At 44.0% G+C, this 20,637-nt stretch overlaps 1 protein-coding gene across 1 annotated transcript; it reads right to left on the bottom strand.

The window, feature by feature from the left end:
• Positions 1-7,237: 7,237 nt before the first annotated feature.
• On the bottom strand, positions 7,238-20,009 carry atf6b (activating transcription factor 6 beta). The gene is made up of 17 exons (XM_027286625.1): positions 19,635-20,009; positions 17,228-17,307; positions 16,619-16,700; positions 15,733-15,792; positions 15,528-15,607; positions 15,275-15,437; positions 13,527-13,691; positions 12,605-12,774; positions 12,155-12,334; positions 11,157-11,239; positions 10,814-11,017; positions 10,269-10,376; positions 10,087-10,186; positions 9,915-9,982; positions 9,658-9,757; positions 9,482-9,566; positions 7,238-9,367 (listed from the first exon to the last, which is right to left on the bottom strand). Exons 1-17 carry the CDS (start codon positions 19,705-19,707, stop codon positions 9,069-9,071), a joined length of 2,100 nt encoding a protein of 699 aa, XP_027142426.1. The 5' UTR covers positions 19,708-20,009; the 3' UTR covers positions 7,238-9,068.
• Between the last annotated feature and the right edge of the window lie 628 nt (positions 20,010-20,637).

The raw sequence follows: 20,637 nt of genomic DNA, 5'->3' as shown, positions 1-20,637 counted from the left end.
AATCTCAGATTTTCAGTGATTATTGAACAAATCATTTCAGCTAGTTTAATCTATAACAGAGCTTCATATCCTGCAACATTTAACCACCAAAATATAAATAGAGAAAATATGTCCAGCTTACGTTTCTATATTGAAGCATTCACCTCGACCTCCTCCTCATCACAATGCTGGTCGTCCTCCTCTTCCACTCATGGACTGAGCATAGCAAGTTTAAATATGTAAAGACACAAACTGTTTGTTTCTATGTTTCAAACTGGTGGGCAGCTACTCTGTGTGTTTTTAGCAGACAGATGAACGGAGATGTTTTTCAGTCAGGTATGATTTTAAAAGCAGCGATCTTCATATTCGGGGGTCACTCCTGATGTTTGCTCCACTCCATGAAGACAGATTTCTCTGTGACTCCATGTGAAAGCCGTAAAGGGAGAGCGAGAACGAGTTATACGACCGACATGTGGAGCTTCTCATTTGTTTGGACTGACCTCAGTGTTGCTGCTGGCACAAAGAAACGGCCTGTCATCACTGCAGGCCTGAAATTTACTTTGGCTGCTCGACGGCAGCGTCCATATATTATTTGACTTTTACCACACAAGTGGAGCCTAAAGGGACGGTGACGTCAGCCGGTCTGACCATTCAACACTTTGGTGTAGAGGGATTCACGTCTACTGTCCAGATGGAGACGAAACCTGGTGTTAATGTTCAACCAGGTCCCCATCAAACAGGAAGCAGAGTTCTGTCTGCTTCCTCATGTTTCCTGTAAAAATGTAAATAAATAAAATAATAAAAAGTAAAAGTATAATTTTTTTCTGTGGTGTTCCTGGAGGTCTTGGTGTGTCAATGTGGGATTTTTATCATTTCTAAAGGGTCAAAATGGTTCAATTTTGCACTTAATCTCTCTACTAACTGGTATCAACCCAGGGCCGTTTCTAGCCGTTTGGGGGTTCTATGCAAGATGCTATTTTGGGTTAGGAATCTCTCGCTCAGTGTTTGACCAAACAGGGGCCCCTGAATAGCATCTTGCACAGGGCCCCCCAAACAGCTAGAGACGGCCCTGTCCTGAAAAATGTTTATAGTAAACCTTAAAACAAGGTGACATAAAAACTTTCTTCACCAATCCCAGTAAAAAGAAATAACTTAACTTACTTAAATTAATAAAAATACAATGCAGCAGCCTCCATATTAATGCAATAAACTTGCAGCTTGGGGGCCCCCCTGGTGGCTGCGGGGCCCTATGCATCCCCATAGTCCACAAATAGCAAAGAAAGGCCTTGTATCAACCCAAAAACTGGTCCTGAACCAAAAGCAGCTGAAGGTGACAGATATTTTAGAGCTAGAGATTCATCCTGAGGGGATCATGAACGTCTCTACCAAATTTCATGAGAATAATTGTAAAGATATTCCATTATAGACCCTCTGTCAGATGACATTCATGTCCCTGAAATCACAACAGATGTTAACTGAAGGTCTTGGACAGTGAAGAAGTCGTCTCCAGTCTTGTAAATCAGATGTGATGTATCTCCAGTCTGCTGGAGGCGCTCACATGGTTTGAAATGGAAAGCGATGGATTACAGTCTGTTATAAACCAGTGAGGACAGTTTGTCTTCTTTTTATAGACACTCTGAGGACGTCCATGTTTGCGTTTCACGTCTTTGTCTCCCAGCGGCCTCACATGAAAAAGTCATCAGTCAACGCTTCCTCAACGTTTCCAATAAGTTGTAATGTGAAGACCGGAACGAAGCGAAGGCCAGACATTGATGAAACGATGAAGGAATAAACAGAAGGATGCACAAATAAACAACACAGATCATCATCTGCTCTTTACATCCACAACAGTCAGTCAGGAAGACCTCAGCACATACTGAACAATACTTCTGTTAGTTACTCTTCTACGTAGTACTCTGTACTTTCTGGTGTTGCTTCGATTCAAGTACGATCATTGTCAACGTACCAGAAATGACGATTGCAATGTTCCACTGCTTTTTCTTCTTCTTGCAACCGTGCGGAGCATTAGAACCAACGTTGGACTGTATGTAGAACTCCGGCAACAACACCGCAACCTCTTCAGCTCCAGTCGTCCAGTACTGACTGTAGACAGTGTTATAATCTGTTAATTACAGCTCCCATGACTCTTTGCCACTGGCACACCGTCAAAACCTGGATGTTTATTTGCTCGATTAGACTGCAGATGGTTTATAACGGAAAAAATCTTCACATACACAAAATGTACACATTATATACACACATATATATATAATCCACATACAGTTTGTTATGAGCTGAAACTGCTGTCGCCTTATTAAAGCTCAGAGCTGACGTATGTCTGCTCATAAATAGATAATTGTCCTAATTACCAGTTTGTGGTCAGGACTCGGCTGCCTCTTTAGTCTCGAACATGTCGGCTGTTGGTTGGCGGCGCAGCAGGTTGACTTTCTGTTGTTTGACGTTCACTCATCCACGAGTTGTTTCTGTAAAAGTCATGTTCAGCTTTCTGAGTCATTAACAAGCGCAGCTTTAAATCTCCCAAACCAGAGTCTGACTGTGCTTCTGTGTGTTCTTCTCTCTGAACTTTGGCTGTTGAACAAAAGTCTTAAATCTGACGCTGTAACTGAGACACTGGTGTAAATCTAGACCTGTGTTGCTCCTCCGGGATGCAGACCGTGGACTTACAAGCTTTGAGGAGGTTGAGAGAGACGTTAAAGCTGCCATGACTTCCATCGTGAGTTAGAAAAATGACGAAATGTTTGTTACACATCACCTGAAAGCTGGAAAAGATCAATTTGAGATGCAGCTTGTATTTAAATATTGAAATATGTATATGAGACCTCGAGGAACACCACAGAAAATGTAATGCTACGATCTGGTATCCAAAAACATTTGAAGATTTCTCTAAGTCTTGTATTTTTCAATCATACGTGAAGCACTTCTCTTTTTGTGAATATATGCAGGAAAGCCGTCCATCCTCTGAAGCTGTGATTACTCTCAAGTTCACAACGGGAACTCAAACTCAAGTTTCAAATATTGACAACTTGACAATTTGATCTGAGTTTTGTGAGCCCATTGCCCCAAAGAATCCCCTGCTTTATCGTCTATTCACAGCTAAATGAAACATCATTTACTAAATGAACATCATGCTGTGTAGAAGACTTGAAACTAGAGACGGAGACCAGAAACTCACGAGGAAACTTTCCTGAGACAATAAATCAACTGAGAATTCACCTCATTTCTCCATAAGACTCTAAACAATCAGACCTTATTGTTGCAGCCAGTGGGGTCGCCCCCTGCTGCAGGTTTAAGACACTTCAGAGAACTGTAAACGGTAAAAAATATGAAGATAAAATAAATACAGTCGAGCATCCTGAGAGATTCCGGATGATTCTGCTCGTTTCGAATCATCAGCTTTAATTTGATGGTGTGGACGGAACGAAAAGCAGTCTGGAAAAATGTGACATCTGAAGGATGGAGAGCGTGTCTGGATCTCTTCTGTGTGTGTTCACATAAATGTCACTTCACAGACTTATAGTGTGTGTGTGTGTGATCAAAGCGTTTGATGTAAGATGACGACTGGAAAGAGACGTCAAGAGACAGACAGGTACTCCGATTCCCAGAATTCGCCTGTCAATCAAAGAGTGTAGAAGAATGAAAGAGACAACAATGGCATCCGGATGTTCTCGTGTCCAAACTTCCATATATCGCCTTGGAATTGCCAAGATTCAAGGCGCCAAACTGACAAAATCTAAACAAATATGAGCTAACAACAGTCAGAAACACAATAACCACGCTGTAGTCCTGAACAATGAGGGAAGCAACATCACTCTGCAATCATCAACCAACCGCACAAAGGAGCTCCTGGCAAGATTTGCGACCAGGTAATCAGAAAGTTGGTCAGAACCCAAGAGTCGAGGTCCAGAAAGACCTGAAAGCAGCAGACGCATCATGGAGAACATGTAACCGCCACGTTACAATGTGATGACTCCATTAATGAAGAGAAACGTGTTTAAGTTTTCTACCCAACCCCAACAACTCACCATGTTTAAAGGTGAAATGTTTCTGCATGTGACCAGAATAAATACCCACAGAGTCAAGGAAGCGTCGTGGTTTCTCCTCTCACAGAATCCAAATAATCGAAGCGAAGATGAATGCAGCCATGTACCGGGAAATCCTTCCATCTGTCGCCGTCCAACAGGACGACTGAGATTGAAGGTGGACAACGATCCAATACGTACTGTCAGCTGGTTCCAGAAGCAGAAAAATAAAGGTTTTGGACCGGTCCGGTCAAACCAGACTCAAACTGTCAATTTGTGAAAAGAAGTGAAGATCAAGATTCACCAACTGAAGACTGTGAGAGTTTCTCTGTGCTCAAAGCGTCTTGAAGAAAACCAAAAATCTTTTCCACCGATTAAGTGAATTTCAGATAACGTGTTCAATCCCTTTTTCATGCGTCATTGCACGTAACCAGAGTCTATCCACCTGGAATCTGGATTTACAGATGACTTCTGCTGATTCGTCTTTGTTTTTCTACCCAGTCTTCACATTTACGTCTGATTTACAACTTTCATCGACTCTCAGAGTAAATTATGAAGTAAATCTATAAACTAAAAAGACCGTCAGCTCGATGGATTCGTATTTTGATGATCTTCCATGAAGAGCGAGCAGCAGCTGAAGATTTAAAGGCTGCCGAGAAGGAAAACGGTTATTAATACAGAGCAATAAAACCAGACAGTGAAGTACACACCATGACTTCATCCACACACACACACACAGTTATGTATGATATCATGTTGAGGATTTGAAGTTTCTCTGGCAGACAGTTAACTGTGTTTTTCTTCCATCTGTAGTTCATTTATAATTTATAAAGTTAATTATTTTGTCTTCAGGTGTTTTATTGATGTGTTTTCATTTAAATATGTCGTTTTGAGGAATTCGTTAAAAAGAAAAACAAACGTTAGGTGGCGCCATTTCCCCCAGAAGAGAGACCTTCAACTGAAATACTGATCGCAGGACGTCGACACTGTGGTGGTGTCGAGTACAAGATCTGAGTACTCTGATTACTGCAGTAATATAACCCTTACAAACTGTGCATGTTCAGCGCCTTCACAGTAAAAAATGTCTATTTAGAAAATATAACAGCCAAAAAATGGCTGAACATTCTGGAACTGTTATAATATAAACACATATCACCATGGCAACTATTACACACACACACACACACACACACACACACACACACACTGATTGATTCTATTTTTAGATCATGTTGTTACATTACAGGTGTGAGTGTCTGTTTCGAGGTTCCCCCTGACCTCTGTGTGACCTTTGTTTACCATATATGGTCTGTGCTGTTTAATTGTTACTGTTTCGAGGTTCCCCCTTGACCTCTGTCTGACCTTTGTTTACCATATATGGTCTGTGCCGTTTAACTCTGTCACTGTTTCGAGGTTCCCCCCTGACCTCTGTGTGACCTTTGTTTACCATATATGGTCTGTGCTGTTTAATTGTCACTGTTTCGAGGTTCCCCCGTTGACCTCTGTGTGACCTTTGTTTACCATATATGGTCTGTGCTGTTTAATTGTCACTGTTTCGAGGTTCCCCCTTGACCTCTGTCTGACCTTTGTTTACCATATATGGTCTGTGCTGTTTAACTCTGTCACTGTTTCGAGGTTCCCCCTGACCTCTGTCTGACCTTTGTTTACCATATATGGTCTGTGCTGTTTAACTGTCACTGTTTCGAGGTTCCCCCTGACCCTTCAAAGAGCAGCAGGTGTGTGTACCTGGCTACCTGTGGTGGAACACAGACTGTTTCAAGCCCCCCCTGAACTCTGTCACCACTGTCCATACAAAACACACAGTTTGACTGTTTCAAGGTTCCCCTTCATTTGACCCACACTGTGGCTCTAAAATCCTGGTCAATAGATCAGGTCAATAGATCCATGTCAATAGATCCTGGTCAATAGATCCTGGTCAATAGATCCTGGTCAACAGATCAGGTCAACATGCATATTTTGGGTCACTTTAGGAAAAGTCATCAAATTTGTGATGTGGAGTGTTTATACTGCTGTCAAATGTCTAAACGAACAGTTTGTGCGAGTTAATATTAATAATAATCAGAACAATGACCTCAGCTCACCTCTGCTTCATCTCGAGTGTCTGAGTTTGTCTTCTGCAGCGTCACGTCGCCCTCCAGCTGCTGAAACAAACATCAGCAACAAGAAGCTTCAGATGAACGAACGCGTGTTCGTGACTCTCTTATCAAATATTAAAGATCAGACAAAATATACTCAGATTACTTATTTATACTTCATACTGTGTATAAATCTTTAAAAGCAGGATTACTCCTGTCGCTGCATTCCACCAGACTGAAAATTAATTTTAATTTAGATTTTTTACGTTTTCAAATGATGCATGACGGCCTGTTGCTCCTCAGGTAAAGGTGAGCACACCTGTAGATCTGCCCCGCCCGGCCGTGTTTGTGCTGCCCTCCACCACCATCATTATCTTTTATGACTTCATTGTTCGGCTGTAAAACTTTAAACACCTCTGGCTCCACAGGGAGGTCCAGCTGAGCGCCGAAGGCTTCAGGTAACGTTATATAAATGTTAATATACTCACAGAGCTCCAGCCTCTGATCAGCAGCCTCGTCCTGCAGGAGAAACGTTCAGAGATCAACGAGAACAAGTCAGAGAAGACGACGACGAGCTTTACTTTATCTTTATTTAAAAGTTCGTCTGAGTGGATCAGTTACAAAGATTCATTTATTTATTTACATTTAAATAAAAAACAAAAGGCGTTCTGAATGTCATATTTACATCGTGACCTTTAGTGTGTCGACGGACACGAAACGAGCTGAACACATCTGATCAGGTCGGTGCTTCTCAAACGTTACAATCACGTTATTATTGGGTTGATTTAACGCTTTTGTTTTTTGTCTTTAACTCAAAAAAAACAAAGTTAAACTGAAATTAAATGAAGAAATGTTAAAGAAATCTGCCAATTTTTACAGGACGATTAATCAGCATCAGGTACTCGATTATTTGTGAATTAATCGATTCATCTATCAACAGAAATTCATCGATTATTATTTTACAAGCAAAACTAAATATTGACTGAATATTTGCTCGTTTCTTTGTCTTGCTTTCGCATCAAATAAATATTTTTCGTCTTTTTGAATAATTTTGGTCACAAACAAAAACAGAAAGTGAAATGTCGGTTCAGAAGCGCCGACCTGACGAGAGAACAAGCGGCATCGTTTCAGTCGACTCACTCGCGACCTTTTTTATTTTTTCATTTCTTTACACAAAAAGTAACAAATTCAATCAGTATAAAAAAACAAAGTTCATATTTTTTGTTGTTTTCTTGTTTTGTGCAGACGTGAGGATGACGAGCAGTCCAGCAGGCTGAAGACGACGAAGAGCGTCACAAACAAACAGACAAACAGAAACTGGAGAGAAAAATGAAAACTGAGCGATGACCATCACCATCACCATCATCATAGGGAACAGTAAAGTCAGCTGTTTCCTGTGAGACTAATGAAGGAATTCACCGCACCGTTAAAACGTTTTTAATCTTCTTCTTCACTTATTAGCAGAAACTAAATATTCAGGTTGATCTGCTGCGAAGTAGAAAATGGAGTTTACTTGTTTTATTATAAATCTTTGTGTTTTATATTTTTACAGACTCAGAGACATTAGAAACAGAACGGGACTTTTCTGAGTTTTAGTGTGAACTAAAGATGAAGCCACTGGATACTACATTTCCCATGATGCAACTCAGCGTCTTTTTCTACTTCCAAAGCGTTTTTTAGACTTGCAGAGACAAAAACACAAAGACGAGAAACAAAATCTTAAAGTTTTTTGGTCAGAAAACAAAAAAGAAAGAAACAATTTTTACAAAATTTTCCAGTAAAAACAATTTTTTTGTTGTTGTTTTTGGCAGATTTGATCTTTTCTGTGACAAACTGAGCGATCGCTTACAGACGGAGACGTCCTCTTTAATTTATTCTGTACAATAAAAAACAAAACAAAAACCTGTTTAATATTTCTCCATGAATATTTAAATCAGGACAGACTGAGCGAAGCTGATTGGTCCAAGGAACAAAAAAAAAAATGAGAATAAAAAAAATATAAAAATTCAGGTCTTTTACTGCAAGTCTTCATCAGTCAACAAACATTTATAATTATTTTTTGTTATTTTTACATTTTGTTTTCAAAAGACAAAGAAATAAAAAAAATTATAAAAAGTGACAAAAACAAACAAACAGTCTATCTACAGAGCAGACGCTGATATTTACAACTATTAAATAATCCCTCCATTCAGACAAACAGACGTGAACAACCGTGACGGAGGCCGCGGGAAGTCGGATCTCAGGAGATCGCCGGCGTGTTCGTTCAGCTGTTCGCAGCGTACTCGTGAATGAACGGACAGATATCAGTAGTTACAGAGTTACGACTCCGAGAAGAAGTCAGATACTTTCACGTAAAACAAGGAAATTGTGTCGAAATCCACCAAAATGAAAAGTACAGAGACAAAGTTAAACTTTAATTAAACTTTAAATGTTTTCATATTTGTGAAAGTTTTCTACTTCCGCTCTTACAAAATCTCTGCAGAGATGTTAAACGTCATAAGATCCAGCTTCCCGCGGCGGCCTCCGTCCTGATGTTTTTATCCTCTACGTGCAGCTTCATCGCCACGACGACACAAATATACAAAGCAAACTCCACAGACCTGTCGGGCGGCGTCGGCAACGTGATCGCGGAGCTGCGCGGTGACGAGCGATGATTTTAGTTTCTTTCGGGGGTTTTTTATTGCTGAGGAAAAGGTCGTCGTGTCGGTCGTGACCGTGCAGCTCTGCGGCGCCGCCTGTGGGTCAGCTGAGCCACACAAACCGCTTCCTGTCATTCAAACTGTACATGGTCAACATTAAATATTAAAACGCAGCACGGGTTCTAAGTGCGGTGTGCTGCTGTGTAGATTTTTATATATTAGGACGTTATCTTCGATCCCAGCCCCGTCGTTATGGTAACGGCGGTGACTGACGGTTTTTCTGATGTTTCGTGGAGGTTTTTGTTGTTACCTCATCAGACTCCTTCTGATTGGCTGATTAAATATTTCGCTGTCCGCCGCCGCGCAGGTAAAGGTTGCCTCTGCGATGACGGCGAGGAGGACGAGGGGGCGGGGTGAGGATGGTGGCGTCCCCGCAGCGAGGTGTGGTTGCCGTGGTGATGGGAGTTATGGTGGGAGGAGGGGGGAGGCGGGGGCGGGTCGCGGAGAGACGGCGGGACGGCGGACGACTTGATGGGGACGATGCGCGTGTCCATGACCTCACAGTCGACCTGCATCATCATCTCGTAACCCTGAGAGGAGTTATAGAGGCTCTCTGAGGAGAGGAGGAAGGAAACGAGGAAAGAAGGAGGAAGGTCATAGTTTACGTTCAGTGTTCTGAAACTGAACCTTTCTTATACTCTGGATTTAAAGTATTTAAACGACTCACCGTTCACGGACATGGCCGGCATCACCAGAGACATTTTGGGTCTGCTGGTTTTATTGTGGCTGATGGCCGGTAACAGCAGGTGATCCTGTGGACAGACACAGAGCTTTATTATCTACAGAGTCAGTTTAGTGTCGACGTGTTCGTCAGCTGTGCAGCGCCTCCTCGTGTCCTCGTACCCGTCTGAAAGAGACCACGTAGAAGGTGTCCTCTCTGCGGTCGATGGCGTCCAGGAAGTCGCTGTACGTGACCTCAGGACCGGGAAGCACCTGCAGCTGACTGCGGACACACACGAGAAGTTTGAGGTTATTAAAATTCACGACAAGCCGCAGAGTGAAACATGACTCATGTCGGTATCTTTCTGCAGTCTGTCAGCCTGAAACTCCTCTGATGACTCAACAAGCTGATTAAGAACAGAACAGTCTAAACTCTGAACCTTTCTATGGAGCGGTGCGTCTGGATGGGCAGATATCTGGAGAAGTTCGTCTTCCTCAGCTGAGCTTTCTGCAAGAAGGTGACACAGAAACACGATTATTATTATTATGAACTTTAATTTATAAAAAGAGACACAACATAAACTGTAATTAACGCGACGTCGTGAACTGAACCTGGGCGATCTTCGCCTTCTTGGCGATCTTTGGTTTCCCTCCAGATTTCTTCCTGTCGATCTGATGTCGATGAACCCAGCCTCGGAGCTCGTCGGCCAGCCTGGAAACAAAAAGACAGAAAGATGTTTCAGCTTGGAGAACCGACACAGTTCACAGTTCACCTGAGAGAGTTTCTGACCGACCTGAGAGACTCGGAGCGGTTGAACTGTCTGCAGTCTGAAGAGGCGAAGTACCGATCGATGTCCTGCAGAACCAGATCCTTCATGTCACTGAAGACGTCACTCAAGTTCCTGCAAACACACAGACACATATTTAATATTTAACATTAACATAGCAGCCAACAGATACCTGATATGTCACAGCTGATGTTGTTTACGTTGCTTGCACGGTGTCAGTTACTGTGAGCGGCTGAATCAGCTGTTTTGATCTTTGTCAGAGACTTTGCAGTGTATGTTCAGTTTGATCTGTGTGTGTGTGTGTGTGTTAGAGTCTGGTCGGTTGTGTTTTGCTGCTCCAGTGCGACATCTAGTGGCGGTGAATGTCATCATGTCATGTCATCTGTTGAATGTCCTGAGGAACGTAGACGTTGAAGACGCGTCGGAGAACCGGCTAAAAACACGTCTGTCTGCATTTCTGCGTTTTCATGTGTGGACTCAAACTGTTTTCTTTGTCGTTCATTGAATCATAATCTGAAGCTCAGCAGCCGACGACACTCGATCAGTCTCACCTGAACTGATACGACTCCGGAGCGTCGTCTCCTCCTTCCTCCTCTGTCTCCGTCTTGTCCTCCACCCTGCTTGACGGATGAGTGGCTGTCTCCTCCTGCTGCTGTCGATACTGTTGCTGTTTTTTTTGTCCGATCTCCAGCAGATGCCGTCCCGTGTACGACACCACGCCTTCCTGTAGGCCCGACAACTTCCTGTCCGTGATGCTGCAGAAATACAAAACAAAACAGCAGGAAACTCAAAATGAGTCATCGGACGCAGGGTTTGATTTGACCTTTATGCAAACGAGCGCGTGATGGAGCTGCTTTCATCGTTAAAGACGGTCGTTCAAAGTGTGCGGCGTACCTGACGGGGCCGAAGCTGAAGGTCATGAACAGCAGGACGGCCATGACGCACACGGCTCGCTTGTTGCTCGCCGAGTCGCTGCCCTGAAACACACCAAGAGATGCATGTAAACTAAAACTGCACACACACACGCAGAAACACGAGAACACAGAGGCCGGCGTGCAGCGCTCGCCTTCCTCGCTCATTTATCCTGTTAAACCTGATGATGGAAATGATTCTTCATCTTCAGTTCAACCTGTTGTTAATTAAATTCAAAAGCAGCAGCTGAACCATAAACACCTCCGTGTGTGTTTAATCGCAGCTCGTTTCAAAAGACGGAGGACGTTTGAGAGATTTATTCTCCTCGTCGTCGTTTATCTGAAGACGGCGATTCATCTTCAGACGTGCAGGCATGAATATAAAACCAGGATGGCCGAGCTGACTCTCTGAAGTTTAACGTGTGATCACAGTTTGATGAACTGTGAAGGAAAAACAGTCCTCAGAGGTTTTCGTTGGAAACATCTGTGGACAGTTTCTGCAGAGTCAGCTTCAGTTTCAGCCCCTGTATGTCCTCCAGAAACAAATGAGCGGAGAGGTGAGAGGTGGAGGGTGGGAGTCTTTGTTACAGAAGGCTGATGGAAATATAACTCCACTCGAATTCTGAAGAAATCTGAAACTGCAGAATGAAGTTCGACATGTCGAGGTGATAAAAGACCCTCAGAGAGAAATTCTCGGGAATAAACTGGAGACAGTTCCCAGCAAGAAAATGATTCATCTCCTACAAATATGTCTGATTTTACTAATATTTACAGACTGTTGTCATAATTCACTCTGCAGACGTCGACACGTTCGACACTTTGCCTCTCGCGTTAACTTGATAACGACTTCAAACGCTGAACAAATCTTAAATTGTCGTCGTTCTTTTCGAGTCATGACGGAGATGCGTGCTGTGACTTCAACATGAACTCGTCTGGAGGATGAAGAGGAGTCGCCGCCTCCCTCTCCTCCTCTCCCCTCACCTCTTTCCCGGCCAGCCTCTCCCTCAGCGCCTGGTTCTCTCTCCGGAGACGTTCGTTCTCCTGCTGGGCCTCCCTGAGCTGGGCCTCCAGGTTCTGCAGGTACTCCTTCTTCTTCTTCCTCGACTGGCAGGCCGACTCCCGGTTCTTTATCATCCTCTGCTGCCGCTTCAGCACCTTCATCTGCACGAGGAGGAGGATGGGTGAGGTGGAGTGAAAGTCAAAGATACAAAGGAATGAGGAAATAGAGGAGGAACAACAAAAGCAGGAGAAAGATGGATGTGATGTAATCCAACACTGCCGTTATGTAAGAGGCATCAGGTGACACGCCAAGCTTCACCTGAGGCGACCAAACCTGACGAACCACTGAGCATCAAACTGCTGCTGCGTCTCACTGAAGACTGATCCTGATTCATGACGACGAACTCGAGATTTAAAGTTCCCACTACTCACGTCGATGTCGTTGGAGCCGTTGCCAGGTAACGTCGTCGTCGCCGGGACGATGGGTTTGCTGGTGGGCGGAGCGGTCGGGCTGGAGCAGTGCTGCGGGATGCTCGGAGAGACGGGCTCCATTTTGACGATGGCCGGAGCAGAACCGAGGCAGACGGACTGAGACAAGACGACTGGAGGGAGGACGAGAAGACAGAAGCTCAAACACACTTCACACACACACACTGACACTTTATCGTCGGTGTGGCGTCTGTTCGTCTTTCAACAGGATTCAAAACTAGATCAGTCGTCTCGTGGGAACATCTGAACCAAATTTCAGAGAAATTCATCCCAAACTTTTCCAGATGTTTCACTGAAACTGACCCAAAGCTGCAGGAACTTTTTTCTTTTCAATAAATGAATTTAAAAAACCTGCGATCAATAATATCATTTTCCTTTTGCTTCAATTGAGACAACAAAACGAGCGTCTTGAGAAAACTCTGCAGGAACCTGAAAATCAAACAAACCTGATAAAACTTTTAAATCATCATCGATCTGTCAGAACGTTTCCAAAAATATTCCCCCTAAAAGTCTTTTCAGTAATGAAGTTTAAACTAGAATTTACTCCAATGATCGAACGTAACTGCACCGTGCTGGAGAGGACGTGGAGTTTACAGGGCGGATCTCTCATATATTCTTGAAAATGGTGCAGACTGTTACAGAAGATACGATGTGATATTTATTGAACCGCATGGTACCGTCTACAAAGCAGAGACAGATATCTTGACAGAATCCTGTAAAAAAAGGCGATGAGGGAACGAACATGGAGGAAAACAGAACACAAGAACATGAAGAACACCGTGACGACGAACATGACATGAACTGAACAGACAGAACTCAGAATCGATGGATTATTAAAAACAAGCAGAGATGGACGTGAACTTACCGGGTCTGGTCTGGTCCATGGAGGGGAGGCCCTGCAGTATGAGGGTCTTGGCCGGTGCCGGTGTCTGCGGGACGGGGAGGGTGGTGACACACACCGGTCTGGGCTGGATGGGGGGCTTGGTGCTCAGGATGGTGCTGGCCTTCAACGTGGCCGAACTCGGCAGAACTGCAGGGTGAGAAAAACAAACGCACACTTCAGAGATCTTTTATTTACGCTGACACGAGTCCGAGCTCGCTGCGAAGCTCGCAGGACAAACGCAGTCATTTGTTACGCAAATCAACGTTCACACTCGCATCCTTTCAGGGTTTTTTTCACGGAATCATTTGCATGCACAGACACACTAACACACGTGTTGTTTGGAGGAGCTGCAGTTCAATCATGTGCTGCTTGTACTGAAGTATGTTCAGAGACTCTTTCCACATTAAACCAGCGTTTCCTCGACGGTTTTGACCTCACAATAACTCAGTGTCGACTTTTGGCTCCTCGTCGTGTCTCGCAGTTCTTCCAAAAAGTTTCTCTGGCTCCAAATTTTACAAAAAGCAAAGATAAGAATACAAATTTGTGCAGCAGGACTTTGTTTCTTCTTATTTTCTCAGGTTGGAAAGCAGCAGGACGCCGCTGCTCTAACACGGCGTCAGTAATAAAATGTTATTTATGTCTGTGACACTGACAAAGAATATTTATACGTCTGTACTTCAACATGAGTCAGATTGTTGTATTTGTACTTTGAGTACTTCTCCAGAACAGACATCCTTTGCACAGGCTCATCTACACTGATCACACCTGTGTTGCAGGTAAGTCAAGAGTTTTCCCTTCAGGCTGCACACTCTGCTGTAGCGCCGCCATCTCTACCCTTCACATGAACTCAGACACCTTTTAAGTCTTTATGAACACACACACACACACGATATTATAAATCCTGAAAGGTGAAGTGAAAACACTGCAGACCGCTGATCATGTGACATCGTGCACAAACCGCACGGCTTTAAAAAACCCTCGACGTGGCGCGTCCAAACCACCGACCTGTCATTAGAGCGGAGCGGTTACAGTGAAGAGAAGCTGCAGGCGATCAGCTCGACCTCACAGCAGAAAACGGTGAGACTGAAAGTGAGGAGAGTCGAGCTGCCTGGAAACGTGGCTTCAAATACAGATATGACTTTAATAACTATAAAAACAAACATTCATCAGGACCGATCAGGATTTGACTGACAGGTACAAACGCCGATCAATGATCTGTAAGAATATTTATCTCAGTTTCTTTCAGCTCCGGCTGGATCGAGTGAGAACGCCGATGTGGATTTATTTTTACAATAAATTCCCAATATTAGAAAAGTTTAAAACTTAAATGACAATATTTTGAACATCAGACCCTGAATGACGACGTTAGTTGTGGATCTGGCTTCACCGGCCCCTGGTTGCAAAGGAGTGGATGATTATTTGGTAAATTTCCAGAAACTTTCCATGGGAAATTGGGGGTAAGCTAACATCATGATAAGCCTCACTATACTAAGTTATCAGCTGGCTCTGAGCTATCTTCAGGTTAAACATCAGATATATTCACCTCATGTGGCTTCATGGTGCATGAGTCAAGATTATACTAAAATATATTTTTGTTTAAACCTTCAATTTCCTCCATATTTTCGGTTTATTAACTTATATTCCCGTTAATTACCATGGAAAGTTTCCAACCCTATACCTGCCTGTGTGTCTTGTTGTTGTTTGACTGGTTAATTCAACATCCGACCGACCTGCAGCCTGAGTCTGTATTCCGCCGATGACCGCGGGGATCTGCGTCTGTGGTGGAGGCACGGCGGTCGTCGCCACGGTGATCTCCATGGATCCCAGCGGAGGAGACAGCACGTCGCCGTACATGTAGGGAGGAGTCGGAGGGTTTTCACCTTTAACTGTGATCTGGACGGGAGAGAGTTTCTTCACATTAAAAGTCTGACGAGTTTACATGCAGGCTTTTATTGTGAAAAACAAATTAACCTTCAAACACACCTGAGGGTCCGGTGATGAGACCGAGCAGTCAGAGCCGAGTGAGGATGCAGGAGAGGGAGGCTCAGCCTTCACCTGAAACACTGGACACACACACACACACACACACACACACACACACACACACACACACACACACAGTGAAGATGATGAAGGTGTTTCTGCTCAGCAGGTGACGTCTGCTTGGAGAACACGCTGGAGAACTTACACATTTCCACCGGCAGCGGCTGAGTGATGGTCATTTCACTTTTGATCACTGGAGCTTCTCCTGAAGAGAAACGACAGAAAACCACGAGGCGTGAGCGGAAATCAAAAACAGACGATGAAGTTCATGTTTTAAAGTTTAAAGATCGTTTTCAGATTCAGGTATGAAGTCATTCACGTTCGGATAAATCAAACAATCGGAGATGAATCGGCTCTCACTGGTTTTATTTCAGCTCTCCGTGAAACAACCTTCGTGAATTCAACAGCTCAGAAAGACGTCGACTTTAAACTGGGAGATTAAAGAAGCCGTCAAAATAAAAGCCCTTTCAGTAACAGAAGCGTTTATCCATCCAGACTTTAACATGCTCAGATTTTAACATTTTGCACAAGGTGTTTTATTATGAAAACCAGATGCTCTATGCCGTTTCTGAGTCTGACTTCCGGTCAGCTCGCGCTGCTCTGTGCAGACGCGGGCCGCTCAGAGCGTCCACCAAGAACAGAACTGAACCCACAGAGCTTCAGCCGGGTTTAAAACACTGACTTTAGCAGCACAACAGTCTGGTGACGTGCGGACTAAACAAGGACTGAAAGGTCCGGTGTGCAGGATCTGACTCTTCCTAATTTTAAAGAACGTGTTTTGAGTTTAGATCCAGAGTTTAGTTTGTCTGCTCTGCACACGTTACCTTTTCTGTCTTCAAACAGAATTCTAGAAGCTGGAATTTCTAGAAATAAAAACTGGAGAACTCGTCGACTTCTTCTATGGTTGAGTAAACACAGCCAGGCTGCCGTGACGAAGCGCCTCGTGTTTCTCGAGGCGTGAAAAGCGAACGCGCCGACCTTAAAGGAGGTTTAAGGTTCCTCCCCGGTGAGCGTCGGCCCCGATCTGTTACCTGTGAGGAGGTTGTCGTCCAGGTGTCGCCATGGCGATGTGGGGTTGTCAGGATCGAGGGTGAGCACGAGGTCATTGTCAAACTGCGAGGGGAAGACGAGAGAGACAGAGAGGAAAATTAGGCCGAACAACTCAGTGTGTTGTGTGAGAGAGTTAAACTTAACACTTCCTACATGTTTATGTGTGTGCTTTTATTGTGAAAAACCATCTCATCAGGATGTGTTAAAGTGTGCGGACAGAACCGGTTTGACTGCAGCCTCGGGAAGTTTCTTCTTACTTCACTTTGTTTTGCATCAAACTACGAGATCGCTTCACGTTTAGCAGACAGACGGGCTCAGCGGGCTGAATCCTCCTCTTACAGGCGTGCTAATTAAAAAAAACATGCAGCATAATATTTGAATATTTCTGCATCCTGGGTCTGACTGAACCTGAGACTCTTGTGGATTCACGGTTGATGATTTCACCGAGTCTCAGGAGGCAGAGAGAGCCGTGTGAATCATGCTGACTCGAAGCTTCATCTGTGACCCGTGTGAAGTGTTTTCGAGCGACTCTCTGTCCCGGACAGAAACCTGAGCCGTGAACAGACACTCTGTCTTCTTTGTGTCCTCACCGATGGTTCGAATTTCAGCCCCCGGCTGAAGTCTCCGTCCTCGCCCTCCTCCATGCTCTCACACTGGTACAGGCAGGCATCTGCAGAGGACACGGACACATTTAAACACGAGTGAGCCTCCGGTTCACAACAAACTGTGCCATCACTCCTCCCTCGAAGATGCAGATGTGAAAGCTTCACAGCTGCTTTTGGTTTCACATCTTCAGTCCTGCAGGTCGATGATCGCAGACACGACACACACAGCGTCGGGTTAAAATGAATTTTAGACGTCTTTCACGTCCACGCGTAGAAACACACAGCGGACATGAAGGTGCAGCGTTCAGAGAGACGTCAGAATCATTTTAAGGTCGAGCTGGAGTCAGCGTTTTGATTTTCAGACTTCTTTTAAACTCTTATTTTATTATTTATATTACTTTAATCTCTCTCATTTGAGTGCTGCACGCTTCCAATATGTTATTTTCAACCAAACAATAAACGCTGATCTTCAGATGGAAGCATCAACGTCACACCACGACACGGCATGTTTGCATTAGTGCTCATCTGTCCAATGGATGAATATAAATTTAAAGTCCAGACTGAAGTTACTATAATAATAATAATAATATAATAATAATAATACTGTTTCTAATCTGATCAGTTTTTGGTCCATGTGAAGCTGCAGTTACCTTGTTCTTAAATATTCTGTGTGAAACATTAAAACATCTTTTTTATTTAATAAGTTTAAAAGTCATAAACTGTTTCCATCTGTGGCTCCTCATTTGAATTTCACTGTCTGCGTTTCCTCTCCGTGTGAACGTCGTCTCGTCTCCTCCGTCATCAAACTTTCATCAAATCATTTAATTTATCGTCTGACTGCAGAAAACCAGGAAGAGTTCAGTAAACACTGAAAATAATTAAAAGTTTTAATTTGTTAACAGAAAGCATCAATCGAATATATTTCATACACACTCACTTTAATTACTGTGTGCAGACCACACGAAACTTCAGATACAAGAAGGTCTGAATATTACTGCGAGTACTGCAGTAATACACAAATGTTAGGATGCAAATCAAGTTTCATAGCACCGTGTAACCTCGTGTCAGCAGATCGTCGTGATGGACTAACGGCTCAAAGCGACGCCTTCATGTCTGCACAGTCTGAACCTCGTCATCATTCACTTTATTTAAGTCTTGTTAAGTGCAGAGAAACAAGATGACAAACCAAAACACGACGATCAGAACTCAACAACTAATTCATCGTTTGTTTAACGACAGATCAGATTTTAAACTTTTCAAGCACTTTCAAGGTATTCCAAACCTTTCCAGACTCTTGAAGCCTTTTTTTTAAAATCACCTCTCACTGCACCAACATGTCTGTCAACAACATGATCAGACTGTACAACACCTGATCATGTTTCTATTTTACCTCATTTACACCTTGCAGTTATTACTTATATTATGGTCACTTTACATTAAAATACTCTTTTTATACATCATGCCACTTTTATCCTCAGTCTGTTTGAAGGTTGATTGTTTTTCATGTTTATTGTCGGTTATAGATATTTCTGTCTGTGTATTGTTTTTTTCTAACTCTGTAGTGTAGCTTCACTTTCCTCTGCTGCTGTAACACATTTCCCCGTGGTGCATGAATAAAGTATATTTAATCTAATCTAATGTTTATTCATGTTTCTGTGATCAGCTGTTCAGATGAACGGTCAGTGTTTGTTTTGATGCTGAGGATGAGCAGAGGACTGATCGTGCAGATGAAGCATCATTCAGACAGGTGTGTCTTTACTGATCAGGACCTGACGCAGGTGTGTGTGTGTATCTGTGTGTGTGTGTGTATATCTGTGTGTGTGTGTGTGTGTGTATCTGTGTGTGTTCATATATGATTAAAAGCCACATGTGAGAAGAAGCTGCTCTCTTTGCTGTGTGTGTGTGTATGTATCTGTGTGTGTGTGTGTGTGTGTGTGTGTGTGTGTGTGTGTGTATGTGTGTGTGTGTGTGTTCATATATGATTAAAAGCCACATGTGAGAAGAAGCTGCTCTCTTTGCTGTGTGTGTGTGTATGTATCTGTGTGTGTGTGTGTGTGTGTGTGTGTGTGTTAATGTGTGATCACGCTTCCACCCACAGTGTTAAACATAAACTGACATATCCGGGTCTGCTGATAGAGGAAGCGCACACACACACACACACACACACACACACACACACACACACCTCCCTCGTGGAATAAAGCGCGTTATGTCCCGTTTACAGACACAATTAAACGGTCTGACCCGGTTCCGCCTGGACCGGGACACGGAGGCTGCTGCTGCTGCTGCCGGGGCTGCTGCTCCTCCGTGCGGGCATCCTCCCCCCTCCCGCCCCCGGCTAGCTTCGCTCCGTGTTTATTTGCCGTCAAAGCGCATTTAGACGCTCACTCACCCCAGTCTTCGCTTGTCAGGAGGTTGTCTGCGAAGAATCGGCTGTCCAGGTCAGAGAGTAAGTCCGTACTCATCGCCACAAAGGCGAGCAGCGGCGGGGGGCGACGTGATAACAGCTAGCAGCGGAGGGGGGGGGCTGCGACGTGATAACAGCTAGAGGCAGAAAAAGGCGGTAAACGTCGCGTTAAGGTGCCCGCGTGACGCTGGCCGTTAATATAATGTATAGATAGAAGTAACGAGGCGTTCCCGCCGTGGTTAACGTGATGTTCTGGTTCTGTTCGGACCTCCGGACGGTCTGTCGGTCGGCTCACTTCTTCCCTTCGCTTCGCATATGACAGACGAGGAAACGCATTTTCTAGAAAACCACCGCCCATTTTTAGACAAAGCAGCCAATCACAGAAAGGAACGGTGTGATTGACGAGAGAAGCAACCAATCAGATGAGTTAGAGAGAGAGAGAGCACGATGAGGGGGCGGGGGGACTCGCCTATTTATTACCGAGGCGATGCAGAGACAACGGTGATTTGGCCCAATCAAAAAAGCGCATTTTGATGGACAGGAAGAAACAACCAATAATCATGAGAGAATTCCGGGTTCTCGTTAAAATGACAAGCGCCTTAGCCAATCACGCTTAACCTGAACAGTTGTGGTGAAAGTCACGTTGATTCAAGCGTTGCGAGAATAACATCGAGTTCTGCGAGCTTAGAGGAGCAATAACAGAAACATGTCTGCACACACGGACGGTGAAAGTTATTACATCAAACTCCTCTGCCTGTGAGAACTGTTAGACTTCATCTGAACGCTCCGGGTGGAGCTATTACATAACTCAGAAGGGGCGGATGAGGACAGGCTGGAGCACCGCCAGCAGGGATGGGAAGTTCGGTTCTTTTTAGGGAGTCAGATCATTTGAAAGCTCACTAATGATGGGAAGTTCGGTTCTTTTTAGGGAGTCAGATCATTTGACTCAGCTCACTAATGACGGGAAATTCGGTTCTTTTTAGGGAGT

This window comes from Larimichthys crocea, chromosome XIII, assembly GCF_000972845.2.
Source record: "Larimichthys crocea isolate SSNF chromosome XIII, L_crocea_2.0, whole genome shotgun sequence".
In the NCBI taxonomy this organism is placed as follows: Eukaryota; Metazoa; Chordata; class Actinopteri; family Sciaenidae; genus Larimichthys; species Larimichthys crocea.
The sequence above is the reverse complement of the archived record's forward strand: the minus strand, read 5'-3'. Positions and strand labels throughout refer to the sequence as shown.

Bases quoted from the DNA above. Each gene is read 5' to 3' on its own strand.
- atf6b (XM_027286625.1), bottom strand. From the start codon at position 19,707: ATGAGTACGGACTTACTCTCTGACCTGGACAGCCGATTCTTCGCAGAC. The intron at 13,692-15,274 runs GTCGGTCGGATG...CTCACCCTGCAG, and splicing joins AATACAGACTCAGGCTGCAG to TTCTGCCGAGTTCGGCCACG. The intron at 9,758-9,914 runs GTTCAGAGTTTA...GTGTGTCCGCAG, and splicing joins ACGCACCGCTCCATAGAAAG to TCAGCTGCAGGTGCTTCCCG.